The sequence below is a fragment of the Narcine bancroftii genome, chromosome 1, assembly GCF_036971445.1.
Source record: "Narcine bancroftii isolate sNarBan1 chromosome 1, sNarBan1.hap1, whole genome shotgun sequence".
In the NCBI taxonomy this organism is placed as follows: domain Eukaryota; kingdom Metazoa; phylum Chordata; class Chondrichthyes; order Torpediniformes; family Narcinidae; genus Narcine; species Narcine bancroftii.
In genome coordinates this window covers 85628875-85645385 of record NC_091469.1, presented here as the reverse complement: position 1 = coordinate 85645385, position 16511 = coordinate 85628875, and the positions used below count along the sequence as shown (strand labels likewise).

At 40.4% G+C, this 16511-nt stretch overlaps 1 protein-coding gene across 7 annotated transcripts in view; it reads right to left on the bottom strand.

The window, feature by feature from the left end:
* The window catches only part of vav2 (vav 2 guanine nucleotide exchange factor), a 255045-nt gene that overhangs the window by 78607 nt on the left and 159927 nt on the right, over nucleotides 1-16511 (bottom strand). For all 7 annotated transcript variants that reach the window (XM_069932049.1, XM_069932061.1, XM_069932059.1 and 4 more), the window contains 3 exons: nucleotides 10816-10884; nucleotides 7052-7154; nucleotides 1180-1278 (listed from right to left, as the gene is read on the bottom strand). In XM_069932049.1, the coding sequence (XP_069788150.1) occupies nucleotides 1180-1278; nucleotides 7052-7154; nucleotides 10816-10884 (271 nt within the window). The remainder of the gene's footprint in view (nucleotides 1-1179; nucleotides 1279-7051; nucleotides 7155-10815; nucleotides 10885-16511) is intronic.

Genomic DNA, 16511 nt, shown 5'->3' with positions numbered 1-16511 from the left:
TTAAGATGGTAGAAGAGGTCCCAATCAAGAATGCTGCTCTGCGAATGTTGCTGGCATTTCATTTATCCAGGCAAGTGAAGACCATTCTATTACTCTCCTGCCACATGCTTTGAAACTTTTGTAAAGTTTTGGGGTCAGACTTCAAACTTTTAATTCTTCCTTGCAATGCAAATATCCCTTCCTTTAATTAAACCATCAAATCGTCAACCCCTTTGATAGCCAGATAGATCCTGTTCCTCCAAAAGATATTTTTTAATTTCCCAATGGAATGCAAATGGATCAAGTATGATGAGATATTTCTGGGAAAATTTGCTGTACAGTTTGGAAAAAATGTGGAGTTTCCCTCTCCATTTTCCCTTCCAAAGCGAGCACAACATCGGTTGGATACAAGCCAGTTCCACTGGCACACTCTTCCAGAGGTGGTACATCCCTGTTGGTTCAAAGTAAAACTCCCTGAGCAGCACATCAACATCGGTTGTCATTATGCACCATTGCAACATTTTCCTCAGATTTCTTTTTTAATTTAAACTTACAACATGGTAACATGCCCTTCAGACTCACAAGCCCATGCCACCCAATTACACCCAACTGATGTGCAACCCCGGTACAATTTGAATGGTGGGAGAAAACCAAAGCGTGCAGAGGAAACCCACGCACACACTGGGAGAACATGTAAACTCCCCACAGGCCTCGCTGGATTTGAATCTAGGTTGCTGGTACTGTCATTTTAATTAAATTTTAAATTATAGATACAACACTGTAATAGGGCTACATGCCTTTGCGCCTAAATGCACCCTGTGGCCAGTCAATCTACGAACCCATACTTCTTTGGAATGTGAGAGGAAACCAGAGTACCCAGAGGAAACCCATGAGGTCAGAGGAAGAAAATACAAACTGATTACTGACAGGGGCAGATTCAAACCTGGGTCGCTGGTGCTGTAATAAGACGTCCTCAGTCAACAGCTAAACCAGGACTGATCAACTCATCTCACACAAACCTGAAGTAGGTCAGCAAAGTAACATTAAGCCCTGAATTCAAACCAAGGGCCCATAGTGGGACAAAGGTACACCTCATGCCTGTACCCATTCCAATCACTGTTTAACAACCTCAAAACCTGCAAATGAATGCATGCAGGCAGTGTGTGAAAGAGGACGATGAAATGATCCAGTGACACCTACCTTCTCAATGTCTTCAAGCGTTTTGTAATATTTGGCCTCGGTTTCCTGGATCTCCACTAGGCAGCAGTTCCTCTTGTCATCCTCCGTCATTCCCAGCTTCTGTTAGACCAACAACATGTAAAAAAAAAATGGAGCCTTATAACATAAATTAGGGAAGTGCTGCAGAGAGGTCAGAGAGAGCAGGTGGGTGAGGTGGCAAGAAAGCAGGAGGGGACAAAGGGATGAGAATACAAAGGGTGCAGACAGAGCAAATGTGGAGAAAGGATATGAAATGAAGGGGACGTGGAATTGGATGTGGTGCATGCTCCACACAAATTGGGGTGTAACCAGACAGGGAGGGTAGTGGGTTTTTCCAGGGTCAAAGATCATGTCATATCTGCTCAGTTGAATCTTTTCCTCAGCTGTAACTGAGCTCTCAGTGAATAACACATTCAAACTTTTCACCCATGTTCTCCATGGTCAGAGGACAGATGACCTGGGACTGCTTGTCACACAAGATACCACACCGAGGCTGTTCCATTATATTAGAGGCCACGTTCTAAGACTACTGATTGAATGGGATCACATCCTGAGACCAGCAATAACACAGAGTCGTTTAAGTTTACATGCAACACCAGTTGAAAACAGAGCACACACTTCAAAACTGAGTGCTGAAGGACAAAGTATAGGGGATGCACGAGGAACACAAAATTAAAGAGGATTGACAGGCGTGAAGATTGACTGCATGCCATGACTTACCTGCATGTACCTAATCTGCAGCATCAAAAACACAAAGAGCTCCAGTAAAAGAAGAGCAGTGACACAATTCACTGCAACCCCACATGTTGATCTAGTGATTCAAATGAAAAGGTATTGATCCCTCTCCATGGAATCACTGGTTATAAATGCTCTTCAACCTCAAAAGGGTGAATCAAAGTCATATCTTCAGTTCGACAGACCCCTGCACTAAACAGTGCTGGGGAAGAATTGGATACTATCACCATGAGAATAGAAATAGCACTAGGCAACTTAAGTCGGTTAAAGACTGATATGTAAAGCATTCAACAAGGTCGACTGATCCTGGAGATCAAGGCATGCAAGATCTACAGAGACGTGGTAGATTAGATTCAAAATTGGCTTGGCTTTTGAAGATAGATAGTAGAGGGATGTTATTCCAACTTGAGGTCTATGACCAGAGGTACTTCAAAATATGAACCAGTATTGCACAGGATCAGCCCCTTCAACCTACATGCCTGTGCTGAACGTGGTGTCCAAGTAAAACTCTGCTGCCTGCACTGTATAGATATCCCTCCATCATATTCATGGCATTCCACAGAAAATCAATGCTGGGATCTCAGATGATTATGATAAATTTGGACCAAAATGATTAGTAAATTTCTAGATGACATATAAAATTGGTGGACTTGTGGTTATTTAGGAGGGTTTTAAAAGGAAATAGATCATCTGTAAAAATGGACAACAAAATGACAGATGGAGTTCAATCCAAAAAGTGTGAGGTGGTGTACTTTGAGAAGTCAAGTTTTTTTAATGGTGGAAAGCCCTTTCGGTCCATGAAAATATAAGAGAAAACTATTCAGTAAGGGGTAGGACCCTGAGGAGGACTGATGTACAAGAGATACTACGGTGCAAATCCTTAGCTCCCTGAAAATGACAACACAAGTAGGTAGGGTGGTAAACAAGATGAAAGGCATGAATATAAAAGATGGTTATTTCACCTGTACAACACTTTGGTTAGGAGACATTTAGAGAATTGTGTATAGTACTAGTCACCACATTACATGGACAGTTGGGAAACTTTGGAGAATGTGCAGAAGAGGTTCACCAGGACATTGCTTGGATGAGAGAGTATTACATATATGGAGTGGTTGGACAAACTTCAATTGTTTTCTCTTGAGGGACAATCTGATAGAAGTTCATAAAATAATGAGGCAGAGACAGGGTAGATAGATCTTTTTTCTCAGAGTGGAATTGATAAGGCTAAATTTAAGTTCTTAAATTCTTTAAATTTTAAATTTTACACAAATAGCATGGTACCAAGCCATTTCGGCCCACGAGCCCATGCCACCCAGTTCACCTATACCCCTGGTACGTATTGAACAGTGGGAGGAAACCGGAGCCCCCATGAAAATCCCACACAGACACAGGGAGAATGTACAAACTCCTTATAGACAGCGCAGGATTCATATCCCTGTCCTGATCACTGGCTCTGTAAAGCTCTAGCGGCGCTAACTGCTACGCCAACAGTGCCACTAGAGGAAATAGCTTTAAGGTGTAGGGAAAACATTTTATTTAAACACACAGAATGGTCGGCACTTCCGATTGAACCAGATGCAATAACGACATTGAAGAGGCATTTAGGTAGGTGTGCGAACAGGTAGGGGATGGATGGATGGATGCACACCATGTGCAGGCAGATATGATTAGTTTGAATTTGCATTATAGCCAGTACACTCATCATGGACCCCCCATGTACCTGTTGTATTTTTTCATGTTCTTTGTCCACTGGCCCAGATGCCTTGCATCCTAAGATCCTAAAAAAGGGAGCTACTGGTGTAATGGATGCATTAGAGTCAAAGAGCTGTACAGCATGGCCCACCTTGTCCATTCTGACTAAGTTAACCCTCTGAGCTAGTCCCATTTGCCAGTGTTTCCCACAAACCCTTTCCTATCCATGTACCTTTCTTTTAAATGTCATAGTTGGATCCACTTCCACTCTTTGTCCAGCAGAGCATTCTTTCTACAATCTCCGTGTGAAAAAAGTTGTCTCTTAGATACTTTTTAAATTTCCCCTTCTCACCTTAAACCTCTGTCCTCTAGTTTTAGACTCTGCTGCTGAGGGGTCATAACTGAGACGATTCAACCTATTAATTCCTCCCATGATTTTGTACACCTCTGCAAGTTCACCCCTCAGCCTCCTATGCTCTAAGCAAAAAAAAAAGTCTTAGTCTATCCAGCCTATCCTTATAACTCACGCCCACCAATCTGGTAACATTTTCGTCAATTCATTGCAATCCTCCAATTTCCTCAGATTCTGGAGAATGTCAGTGAATTATAAAATGTCAAAGTGGCACCCTTATTCAGAAAAGGGACACATGCAAAATTAACATAACCAAAGACTTATTAGCCAAAAAGCTATAGCTGATCATTTTTTCCAATTTATCATCAAGGAATCAAACAGTGGCTGATGAATTTTTAGGAGTTATTTTTGACAAAGTTTCATTGAGAGTGGATGGGGGTTTAACCAGTAAATGTATTGGACTTAGAATTCCAGAAGCCATTCCAGGAAGGTATCTCACCAAAGGTTAAAAGCCACAAGAGTCCTTTGTATTGCAGATAACATAATGGCAGACAGAGGACTGGACCACAGGCAAGAAGCAGCATATAAAGTAAAGGTTCCATTATTGTCACGTAATATGTAACATACATGAAATTCTTTAACTTTTGTCTACCGTAAGGCAGACAGAGTGTTGCCACTTTGTTCAATTCAGTGAAATAGACCTACAGCGGTCTCCCCTCCAAGTACTGACCAGGCCTGATCCTGCTTAGCTTCTGAAATCAGACCATCTCAGTCATACTCAGGCTATGCTGGGATAAAGGGAATATTGATAATTAGTTGGTTACCATAGGATTAAATGATGGGGCAGCAGCAGTTAACAATACACCAATGGCTTGGAGGAAGGAGGCAAAAGCATATATTTGCCAGAAATAAATGGGAAAATAATACAGAGAGATACAGAGAGTTATGTTGTTAGCAGGCAAAAAAATTAGCAGCTGAAATATTATATGGGAAAACATGAATTTTGAAAGTAAGAAGGAAAGAACAATAAGAATGTCTTACTGCAATTTTACATGATATAAGAGGACAAGAAAACTGCAAAAGGAGTAGGTCATCTGCTACTCAATACAATCACAGATAGTTGCGCCAGGCCTCAACTACCCTTTAGTGCCAGATCCCCATAGCCCTCAGTTTCCCAATCTTCTAAAAGAAATTTTCTTGAAATATCTCCAGGGATTGAACCTCCTCAACTCTTTGATACAGAGAATTCCAGAGATTCACCACTCTCTCTCTGCAAGAGGAAATTCTGCTTTGAAAGACTGCCCAAAACCTTGTAACTCCATGCTCCCATTCAGGACTCTTCCACTACTCGAAACATCTCGTATCAAACTTGTCAAACCACTTTGTGATTTTATGTTTCAATAAGATTTCCCCCCTCATTCCTTTCAAGAAAGAATACATGTTTAATTGCTTTAGCCACTGGTGATCAGAAAATCTTTCATCTCAGGAATCATTTCCCTCAATGCTTCTACATCCTTTCTTTTTAAAAAAAAATAGACCTGGTGCAGACTCACCAAAATCCTGTCCAATTATATCACTACTGTTTGATTTTTTTTAAACTCAGGCCCCTCCAGAATAAAATTTAATGTGCCATTTGCCATCTTAATTAATCACTGCATCTGCTCATTAACTTTATGTGATCTATGCACAAGAATACCTGGTGTCTCTGAATTCCCCTCATTTGCAGTCTTGAGTGAACAATTAAGGAGACATTTCAGAGAAGGTTCACTGTAGGATCTCAATTTGGAGAGGTTATCCAATGAGGAAAGACTAAACAGATTGGAATTCCACTTACAGGGGTTTAAAAGAATGAAAGGTTAACTTCCCTGTTTCACTACAGATCATATCACAGAACAACATGATCACATCAGAGAAGTATAAAATATCTTGTATAAGGGAATTTTAAATGTACTATTTGTATAATTTTTGTATTCAATAATATTTCTGGACATAATATGTTATGATTTAATTCTTTAATTATTATAATAAAAGAATTTGCTGTCCTGAATGAAATAAGTAATAATCATGGTTATACTTCTAATTTACAATTGTATATGATATGATTTGATTTATGTTATCATTAGTTTACTTGTGTAAAGGGTTTTTGTTAAATTCAATTAATAAAATTAAAAAGAAAAAGAATGAAAGGTGAATTTACAGAAAATTTTAATATTTATGGGGAAGATAATTTGCTCCATGGCAGAGTTCAGTACAAGAGGGCATGAATTCAGTATAAGGGGGCATCCATTTAAGACTCAGATGTTTCTAATTTCAGAGGGTGTGATTCTTTGAACTCAAAGGTTCAAAGAGGTCTCAGAGGGCTGGGGGAAGACCTTGGGAATATTTAAGGCTGAGATACATATGTTTCTAATCAGAAAGAGAAACAAGGGCTGTGAAGAAAGGAGAGAAAATTAATTTGAGGAACATTGCATAAGCCTTGATCCCATTGAACAGAAGAGTAGACTGCAAGGGCAGCCTTAAATATTCCCAAGGCTGGTCCTGTTCTAAATTCTGATGGTACTTTGGGAAGCTGAGAGGAGACATGCCTGGAGCACTAGTGGGGAGGGGGGATAGTGGTGAGAGGAGGGAGGGTTGGGGGAAGGCACGGTGGGAGGGGCACAGGCAAGGGAAAGGGTTGAGAGGAAATGTGGGCAGGTTTGGTGGAGAGGAGAAAAATTGAGTGAGTAAAGTAGGTGAAAACAGTGGGGCTAAAAGAGGAGGTGATGGGCAGGGCAGAGAGATGAGGGCGGGGTTGGTAGAGGAGGTGAGAGCATAGGAGAGGGTGAAGAGGAGGCAAGGGTGTTGGAGGAGGCAGCATTAGGTGGAAAGGTGTGCAGAGTTTGCACCAAGTATGGGGGAACAATAAGCAGGCAATCCAGCTTAACGGAACAAAAGCGGAATTGACGTCTATCTTCGTGCACCAAGTTATCTGCGTCACTCCCGATTCACACTCAAGGCCTTCAGTCTCAAATCGCAATTGATCTCCTTCCTCCTCTCTCCCTCCCACTATTAATTGTTCTGAGATTGAGTGTTTACCATTGGTTGCCGAACTTCCACCTTGATGATGTCCTCGTAAATATCATCACCATCATCTTCACATGGAACACAATCGTAAATTTCCTCTCCCAGGTCATGCTCACTAGAAGAATGAAACACATCAGAAGAACTGTGGCCTGGAAAAAGAATGGGAATTGGAAGAACGCACCAGAGACTATACAATGTGGGAATGCAGGATTTCCTTGATTCGTTCACCATTCACTGAACATTGAACTCTATCCAAGATCTGCACTGGGTAGTGACACCAGAGGGTTAAGAATCCCCTGAATTATTCCTAATAATCAATCTGTCAAGGCACAAAGGTTTTCAGAGTCTCTAGCTGTACATTATGTCACAACCACAGATCATTACTTCCAAAAGAAATAATCCATAGCTTCATAGCCAGACAACAATTTTTTCCTCCATCATGAGAGTGTGAACAAGAAGCCTCAGGTTTTAATGCCCCAGATGCATTTCCCAATGATTTGAGTGCAATTCTGATGAAGCATCTCCATCTGTGGTTAACATACGAGCACCTCAGGCAAATCCATGTGTTGTGTTGGCATGATACACACTGTAGCTTCTTAAAACATAAACCTCACAAACCCGATCCTTTGCTAACAGATACTGAACCACATTTCTTCAGAGCAAGTTTTATACTGAGTGCGAGTGTTATTTAGTGCAAAGATGATGGTGGAGCTGAGTTTGAGATGTGATGGCAAATCAAGGGTTAGTATATTTGGTGGCAGTGGATCTTATTCCATCCACTGATCCATGTATAAATCAGAGCTCATCTATGTCCCAAAGCAAATCCACAAAGGAGCTATTTGCATCGAGTTCCCAGATTCAGAATGGACTGTGGCCACCCTCTGCTGATATGCCAAAGCCTTATTATCTGAGCTCAGGAAAATGCTTTAAAAGAACCCATCAATCATACTCTCAGTGCCTCTGGGTCACTGAGGTTTTGATATCAAGCCCTGAGAATCTAAGAGCCCTGGATTCACAGTTTTACCAGATGAGTGGATGATTGAATAGCAGCAGACAACAAGACAAGTGCTGTCTGTGGCCTTCCACTTAGCAGCTTTTTACACCATGCGTTTGCTACCAGACAAATTCACTGTACCTGGTTCACACAGTGTAGCATCAGACCAAGGTTTGGCATCTAACAGTGAAGCCCCTGGGCTTCCCTCCAGCCGACCACCAACTCTCTGCCTCCTCCAGCTTCCCCCATTCTGACTCTTCCTCTGCTCCTTCCCAACTTTCCCCACTTAACCATTTCACCAACCATGCCTCCAATAATCAGCAAGTTTAACCCTTACTTGCACTAGCTACAATTTGCTGATGTCTATGCACTGGTTATCCACGCTCTTGAAGACTTACAGATCACCAGCCACTTTGCCAGTGCTGCAAAGAGCTAAGGATTGACAATCAGCCTGAAAAAGATGGAAGTTTTTGTATCATCCAGCCCCCGGCTCAAGCTACGAAGAACCATCTGTCCTCATTGATGACACTCGTCTCAATGCTGCCAACAAGTTTTGCTACCTGGGCAGCACAATAACATCCTCAGCTTCTCTAAATGTAGAGATTGGGTCAAGAACCAGAAAGGCCTGCTTTGTCTTTGGTTAACTGAAAGATTGAGTTTTATCATAGAACATCCAGTTGGCCACCAAGTGCAAGGTGCACAGGGCAATTGTCATATCAGCCTTGCTATATGGATGTGAGAGATGTTGCCATTCCAGAGTCACTTACATCAGCTTGACCAACTGCAGCAGTGTCACCGACATTCTCTAATGAAGATCGCCTGGCGAGACAAGGTGTCTAATATCGAGGTCCTTTCTCAAGCCAGAATGCTTGACAACGTCAGCCCAACTGCACTGGACAGGACGTGTTATCAGAATGCCTGACGGAAGCCTGCCCAAGGACATCTTGTACAACCAACTGTCCAGTGGTACCCGAAAATGAGGCCAGCGACTATGGTACAAGGATGTTCTGCACAGGAGCCTCAAGAAAGCTGATACTGCCCCATCAACAAGGGAGGATTTGGCTCAAGATCGCTCACAGTGGAGGGACACCATCAGAAAAGGTGTGGACGCTGCTGAGGAAAAGCTCAAAGAGCCAACAGAGAAAAGGCACAGAAAGCACCATAACAGAACTTCTGCCCCTGCTGCCCCTCCAGGCCTCACCTGCCAAGCAAGGCCAGTCAAGGATCAGCATGTACAGCTAATCCAGGACGCACATATCAAACCCCTAAAACTGATTGAATGGAACCATCGGGATGGATAACCAGAAGAAGAAGAACCTTTACTTGTGATCCCACTTTTATATACGTTCTCAATTTGACACCCTTCATAATCACTGTTTATACAAGTACCAATTCTTTTATCCAAAATTCTGTAAACCGAAAACCCCTGAAAACCAAACATTTTTGAGTTTGGTGCCATGCTCAACTCACACTTGAATATCCCATGTCAGTCTGTTAGTGGAACCCTAGGGAATCCTTACTTTATAGGTGCCAGTGGAATAGAGTCCAGTGCCTCAGATTTGCCATGTATGGATACCCAATTTGTCATAGACGGCTCGAGGCCACCACCTCCTCCCCCACCCCATCCAGCACTGCCACAACCCTTCCTGGCCAGCACTGCCTCAACTCCTTCCCCCGTCCAGTGCCACTGCAACCTGTTACCCCATCCAGTGCCACTGTCAACCTCCTGTCCAGCATTGCCGCCACCCCCATCCAACACTGCTGCTACCCCTATCCAGCACTGCCACCACCCCATCCATGCACTGCTGCCACAAAAGCCATCTCATCCAGCGCCGCCATAACCGCCCCCTGACGTCCAGTGTCAGCACAACTCCCCCATGTCCAGCACCGCTGCAGCCCCCCCCCCCCCACCCACCGACGTCCAGCATCACCACAACCTCACCCACCCCGTCCGGAGACCCTTCTAGTCGGAATGTGTAATTGTTTTGCACAAATCTGAAATCAGCGCAATTACTTAAAGTACTGCCGTTATTATTATTTTATTATTCAAAAAATTCCAAACTCCGAAAGATGTCTGGTCCCAAGGTTTTCAAATTAAAGAATTCATACCTGTATTTATAGTTTAAACATACAGCCCGGTAACAAGCCCTTTTGGCCCATGAGCTCATGCTGCCCAATCACACCCAATTGACCTACAGCCACGGTATGCTTTGAATGGTGGGAGGAAACCAGAACATCCAGAGGAAAACCATGCGGAATTGGGGAGAACATATAAACTCCATACAGACAGCACCAGATTCGAACCCCAGCTGCTGGCACTGTAACAACATTGCACTAACCGCCACACTGTGTTCCCCTCTACCCCCCACCCCCCCCATCATTCAGCCAATTATTCAATCAAGGTACTTTCAATCCAGGTATGGGTTCTCAGTGTGGCATGTGTTCAATGAGCACTTTTTCTCAATTGAGCATTTCGGTTCCATCCTACTCTCAAATATCTGCAACAAATGTGCTGGACCAATCTTTATATTTTGCCAAGTTAAACCATTTGAACTGCCAATTGATAAAAAAAGGACTACCATTTCTGCCTGACTTAATATACATTTTCATTATTCTCTCTCAAGAGCCCAGTCAATCTAATCTGTGTACTCTTTATAATGCCAAATGTCTAATACCTCTCCAATCACCCATGAAACCCCCGTGTCAGTCCTGTGTGATGCCAACAGGACCAGTAAAACAATAAATAAACGTAAATGTAAATGAATGAATTGTTGAGACTCACTCGGCCAGCTCCTCCAAGCTGCGGTAAACATCATCATCATCCACTGCTGTCTCCTCTGAGGGGAAAGGCCTGGAAAATGCAAAGCAGACACACTAAGTGAACCTTGGGCTCCATGACCAACACAATTCACAGAACAAACTCTACCTTCAGCAGAGACGTCTAAAGTCCAGCGAATATTCCCTCCAAATGAAACCAATGAGGGAAAAATACAAAACACAGCTTCAATAATCAGAACTTAATAACCTTGCAAAAATATGCGCTCCGCAGACCTGAAATTTTTTTCCTATACTGTACACATATTATTATGCAATGGAATTACCATGCAAATGATACTTTCTTTGTACAATGGACCACATCACTGCACGAATGTGCCCCTGTGCATCTTACACGCGGTTCAGTATCCCTGTCCACACAACACTGCATGACACCAGATTCCTGTACCAAACGTTGACAGAATACAATCTTCCAGTTCGGAAGGCACATATACACATGAATGATAACTGCCATGAGCACAAGATCTTTGTAGAGTATTCTTCATGCTGGATCAATTTCCTCACAAATTCCCTGAAAGCTCAACCATACTGCAAGGTATTCAGCTCTCTTAATTTTCTCAATGTTCATAATCAGTGATAAGGGTAATGAAGCTCTCTGAGCAACAACATATTGAGAAAGATTCTGCCCTGCCTGCACACTGTTGAAAGAATCATAGATCGGGTGGACAGAGCTTTTTACAAGCGTGTCAGATGACAGCAGAAAAGCAGTTATTTTATGGGGAGCTGACTGAGGCAAACAATCATCTGATGGACAGAAAAAAGATTCATGGAACATCCAGGAAGAGTTTCACCTTTGTCTCGTACCACACGGAACAACAAACATTTGTGTGTCGTTCCCACATAAAGAGCAGTTTTCGTTCACAGGAAGAAGAAGGAATAGAGGAAGCAAATAGAGGAAAAGGAGATCCTCAAAAAATGAAGAACCACTGATGCTGCAACATCCCTGCACTTCAATCGCATGTGTGAAAGGAATTTTGGAACCCAGGTCAGTCCAAGCAGCTACCTTTGCACACATTGCAGCACTAAAGATTACTCAGGAACAAGTGATGAACAGCAGCAATAACAAAGCAAATAACCTGAACATTTAAGGTTAAAATTCGTTAAGAAGATGATACATACAAGAAGTATCAAATTGTGTGCCTCGTGCATGCTTGTAGCAATCTAAGTATAGAACCACGTATCTTAGCCAATCACTTAATCTTAATGTTCCTCTTTGTTGGCTGTATATTCCTTCTCACGGCCATCTGACTGTAGTATCAATGAAATGGGCACTTTACATTTAGTCCCTTCATCCAATTCTTTCATATAGATTGTAAATGGCTGATGCTCAGGCACTAATTCACACAGTAGTTCATTAGTCACAGTCTGCCAAGTTGAAAATACCATGTTTATTTGTTTCCTTTCATGCTTTATCCATATTCATATACAGCCTCAAAGCTGTGACCTTTATTTGGTGCAGCAACTAAATTTGTGGCACCTGACCAAATGCTTTTGTTCTCCATAAATCTCCAAGATCTAAACAAGCGATTACATCATCTAAACAACTATTACATCTGTTAAATCAAATTTTGCTTTCATAAATCTAAACTGACTTTTGAAATACCCTGTTACATACTGGAGAGTGCAAAATTTCTGAAATCTATTCACACCCGCTCTAAAATATATTATCCATGTAGAAAATACTGTAACTGAGAAAACCACCTCATCTTATATATTGCATGCCATGAATCTCCACACACTCTGAACATTGTGTGATATCCCTGCACACTGTGTGATATAAACATGTGGATTGTACTAAGTAGAAACATAGAAACATAGAAGATAGGAGCAGGAGTAGGTCATTCGACCCTTCGAGCCTGCTCCGCCATTCAACGAGATCCTGGCTGATCTTAAAGTTCAATACCCCGTTCCCGCCTTCTCTCCGTAACCTTTAATACCCTTATACATCGCTACAGGCATGCATGAGGCACACAATTTGACATCCCCATTAGCTTGTAGACACTCTCACACAGAGAGGAGGCTTGACGTTGAAGTCTCAGTAGGTTTGAGCACTAACTTTGGATGGATGGTTCAGTGTGATACTGCCCATTTGAGCTACTCCCATCTGCCTGTGCTTGGTCCATATCCATTGACCCATTCATACTGGTGCACCCATCCAAATATTTTTTAAATGTTGTAAATGAACCTCCTTCTACCACTTCCTTTTTTTTTTGAAAATTTTATTTTAATTTTGGGGTCCAACAAGTATCAAGAATTAACCATCACAAATACATAAAATAAATGAAAAGGAATCATTGATAGAGGTTGTCTAAATTTCAAAAACAAAACAACCCCATCCCTCTTTCCCCCAAACAAAAACCCCTTGATAAGAAAAAGAAAGAAATAGAAAGAAAAAGTGAATAAGAAAATAGAATGAAGAAAAAGAAAGAAAGTAATACAAGAAAAAGAAAGAGGGACTGTCAGGATCTGGAATCCAATTTAGAAAATCCAACTCTGTTTTTTACCTGGATCTCAAATATGGGGGATAAAAAGATAGAAATTTTAAAAATAGAATAAGTGTCTTAAGTATTAATGGTATTCAACTCTACATTGTGCAAATATGGCTGCCATACCTTCAAAAACATATTATAGTTCTTCCTTAAATTGTAAGTAATTTTCTTCAGAAGAACACGACTGTGCATTTCCACATTCCATCGGGCTATGTCCAGAAGGGAATCAGACTTCCAGGTAACCCCAATACATTTCCTGGCCACTGCCAATGCAATTTTAAGAAATTCTAATTGGTACTTAGACAGCTTCATTTTAGGTCTTATGTCCACAAAATTTTCTAGGAGAAACAATGCTAGACTTTGTGGCAATTACTTCCCAATAATCTGATTTAATAAAATTCTTAAATTTTCCCAAAAGGATTTCAGTTTAGAGAATGACCAAGTGGAATGTAAAAAACCTGCTCCTTCCTTGCATCTAAAACACATATCGGGCATATTAGAATTTAATTTATGCAACTTCTGCGGGGTAAGATATAACTGATTCAAGAAGTTATATTACACCAGTCTATATCTTACAATCATGACACAAATTGGGCCAGGTTTTATCATTCATACTGATATTTAAGTCTGATTCCCATCTTTGTTTTGATTTATAAAACTCCCGATTAGGAGTGCCTGATTTCACTGCGCTCTGATAGAATTATGGTCGGTCCTAATTTGTCTGGAGAAAGCTCTTAATTGAAAGTAGCTGAATATTGCATTATTATGAACATTGTAGTTATTTTTTAAGTGTTCAAATGAGATTAATTGCCCTTCCACATAACAATCTTCTACATATCTGATCCCTTTACAGGACCAGGCATGTAAATTTTAATTATCCATTGTTAAGGGAATTATTGTATTTTGAATCAAGGGTGTTTTTGGAGTTTTTTTTTCTTGATCCAATTAGATTGTTCAATTTGTGCCAAATATTCAAAATATACTTTATCAATGGTGCCTCCTTTAACAGCAGAAATGGATTTAGTATCCCTTTTGGATCTAAAATCTTCTGCTACTCTCTCTCCGACTTTCTGCAGTTCAACCTCCACCCATGAAGGTTTGTCTCTTCCATCAAAGAGGGAAGGAACAAATTTCATCTGGACCACCCAATAGTAATATTTGAAATTTGGGAGTTGTTAACCTCCCAACAGTTGTTAACTGTTTTTCGATGGAGATTCTGGCTGGCTTACCTTTCCAAAGAAACTTCCTGATTAACTAATTCAAGTTTTGAAAGAATTTCTGCGGTAATGGTATTGAAAAAGTCTGGAAAAGGTATTTTAAGTGTGGCAATATATTCATTTTGATACAGTTCACTCTTCTGATTGTATTAGAAGACCATTTATTTATAGCTTCAACTTTCTTAAGTCAGGGGAGGTAGTTCAGTTTATACAAGTATAATCCCCAAGTATTTAATCCCATTTATTGGCCATCTAAATTGTATATTTCTTTTACTATTCGTATAGTCCACATCCATTAAAGATATAATCTCACTTTTATTCCAATTTATTTTTCACCCAGAGACTCTCCCATTATCTTCCAATAGGAAGTGTAGTCTTTGAACAGACATTACAGGCTCTGTTAGATATATTGATACATAACCTGCAAAAAGACTAATCTTATGTTCATCTTGCTCTACTCTGAACCCTTTAATGTTTGGATTCCAACGAACAGTTTCCGTCAGAGATTCTATGAGCAATACAAAGAGAGCCGGGGATAGTGGACATCCTTGTCGGAGATATTTGACCATTGGACACAACTTTAGCCTTGGGTTCATTATACAAAGGTCAGATCCAATTTATAAAATTTTGACCTAATCCAAATTTCTCCAATACTTTAAATAAAAAGTCCAACTCCCATTCCACATCCAGAGCAACTGTCACACTGGATTCACCTCTTTTCTGGGCCAAATGAATTACACTAAGCAGCCTTATTATGTTATCTGCTGCACCTTTTCTTTATAAATTCTATTTGGTCCTTGTTTATCAATTTAGGCAAAAATGTTGCCAACCTATTTGCCAAAGCTTGGCTAGTATTTTATAGTCCATATTTAACAAAGAAATCTGGCTATATGATGATGGTTTCAATTGATCCCTGTCTTTCTTAGGAATTATCATTATTATTGCTGTTGAGAAAGATCCCAGCAAAATATGCAATCCAACTGCCTGATTCAATACCTCCATAAAAAGAGGCATTAATAAATTCTTAAATTATTTGTAAAATTCCGGTGGAAAGCCAACTTCACCAGGGGACCTATTAGTTTGTAATGAAATCAATGCCTCCTTTATTTCCAATTGAGTAAAGGGTGCATTCAATTCCATCTGTTCAGTCAAATCTAAATTAGGCAAAGCCAATTGTGACAAATAGTCATATATTTTATTAACATTTCCTTATGATTCTGATTTATATAATTTAGAATAAAATGATTTAAAGGTCTCATTGATTTCCTGTAGTTTATAAGAGATCCTATTGGTTTCTGTTTCAATTGCATTAATTGGATGCGAAACCTGTTCTGTTTTCAGTTGCCAAGATAGGAGCTTATGAGCTCTTTCCCCAAGCTTGTGATATCTTTGTCTTCTCCTCATTATTGTTTTTTCTATCTTATAAGTTTGTAACGTATTATACTCGAGTTTTTTTGCTAATAATTACTCTTCACTTTTGTTCCGAGCTTCTCAATTGTAGGTCCTTCTCCAAATAATATTTCTTTTTCAAATTTGTTTACCTCTATTGTATTTTATTTTAATTTTTGAAGTATAACTAGTTATTTGATCCCTTAAATAAGTTTTTAAGGTATCCCATATAATAAATTTATTGGCAATAGAATGACAGTTGGTTTCACAAAAATTCCAATATGTCTCCTAATAAAATCACAAAATTCAAATCTTCTCAACAACATTGGATTGAAAAGCCACCTATCTACCATATCCTGCTTATCAGGCATTGCAATTGCTAACAATAGAGGTGAATGGTCTGACAGGACCATCGCCTTGTACTCCAATTATCAGTTGGAGAAATAGGGTAAAATCACAAGATGTAGGAGCAGAAGTAGACCAACTGACCCATCAAATTTCCATGATTCTATCCTATAAATGTGCAGATAGTAAAAGTAAGTCTATCC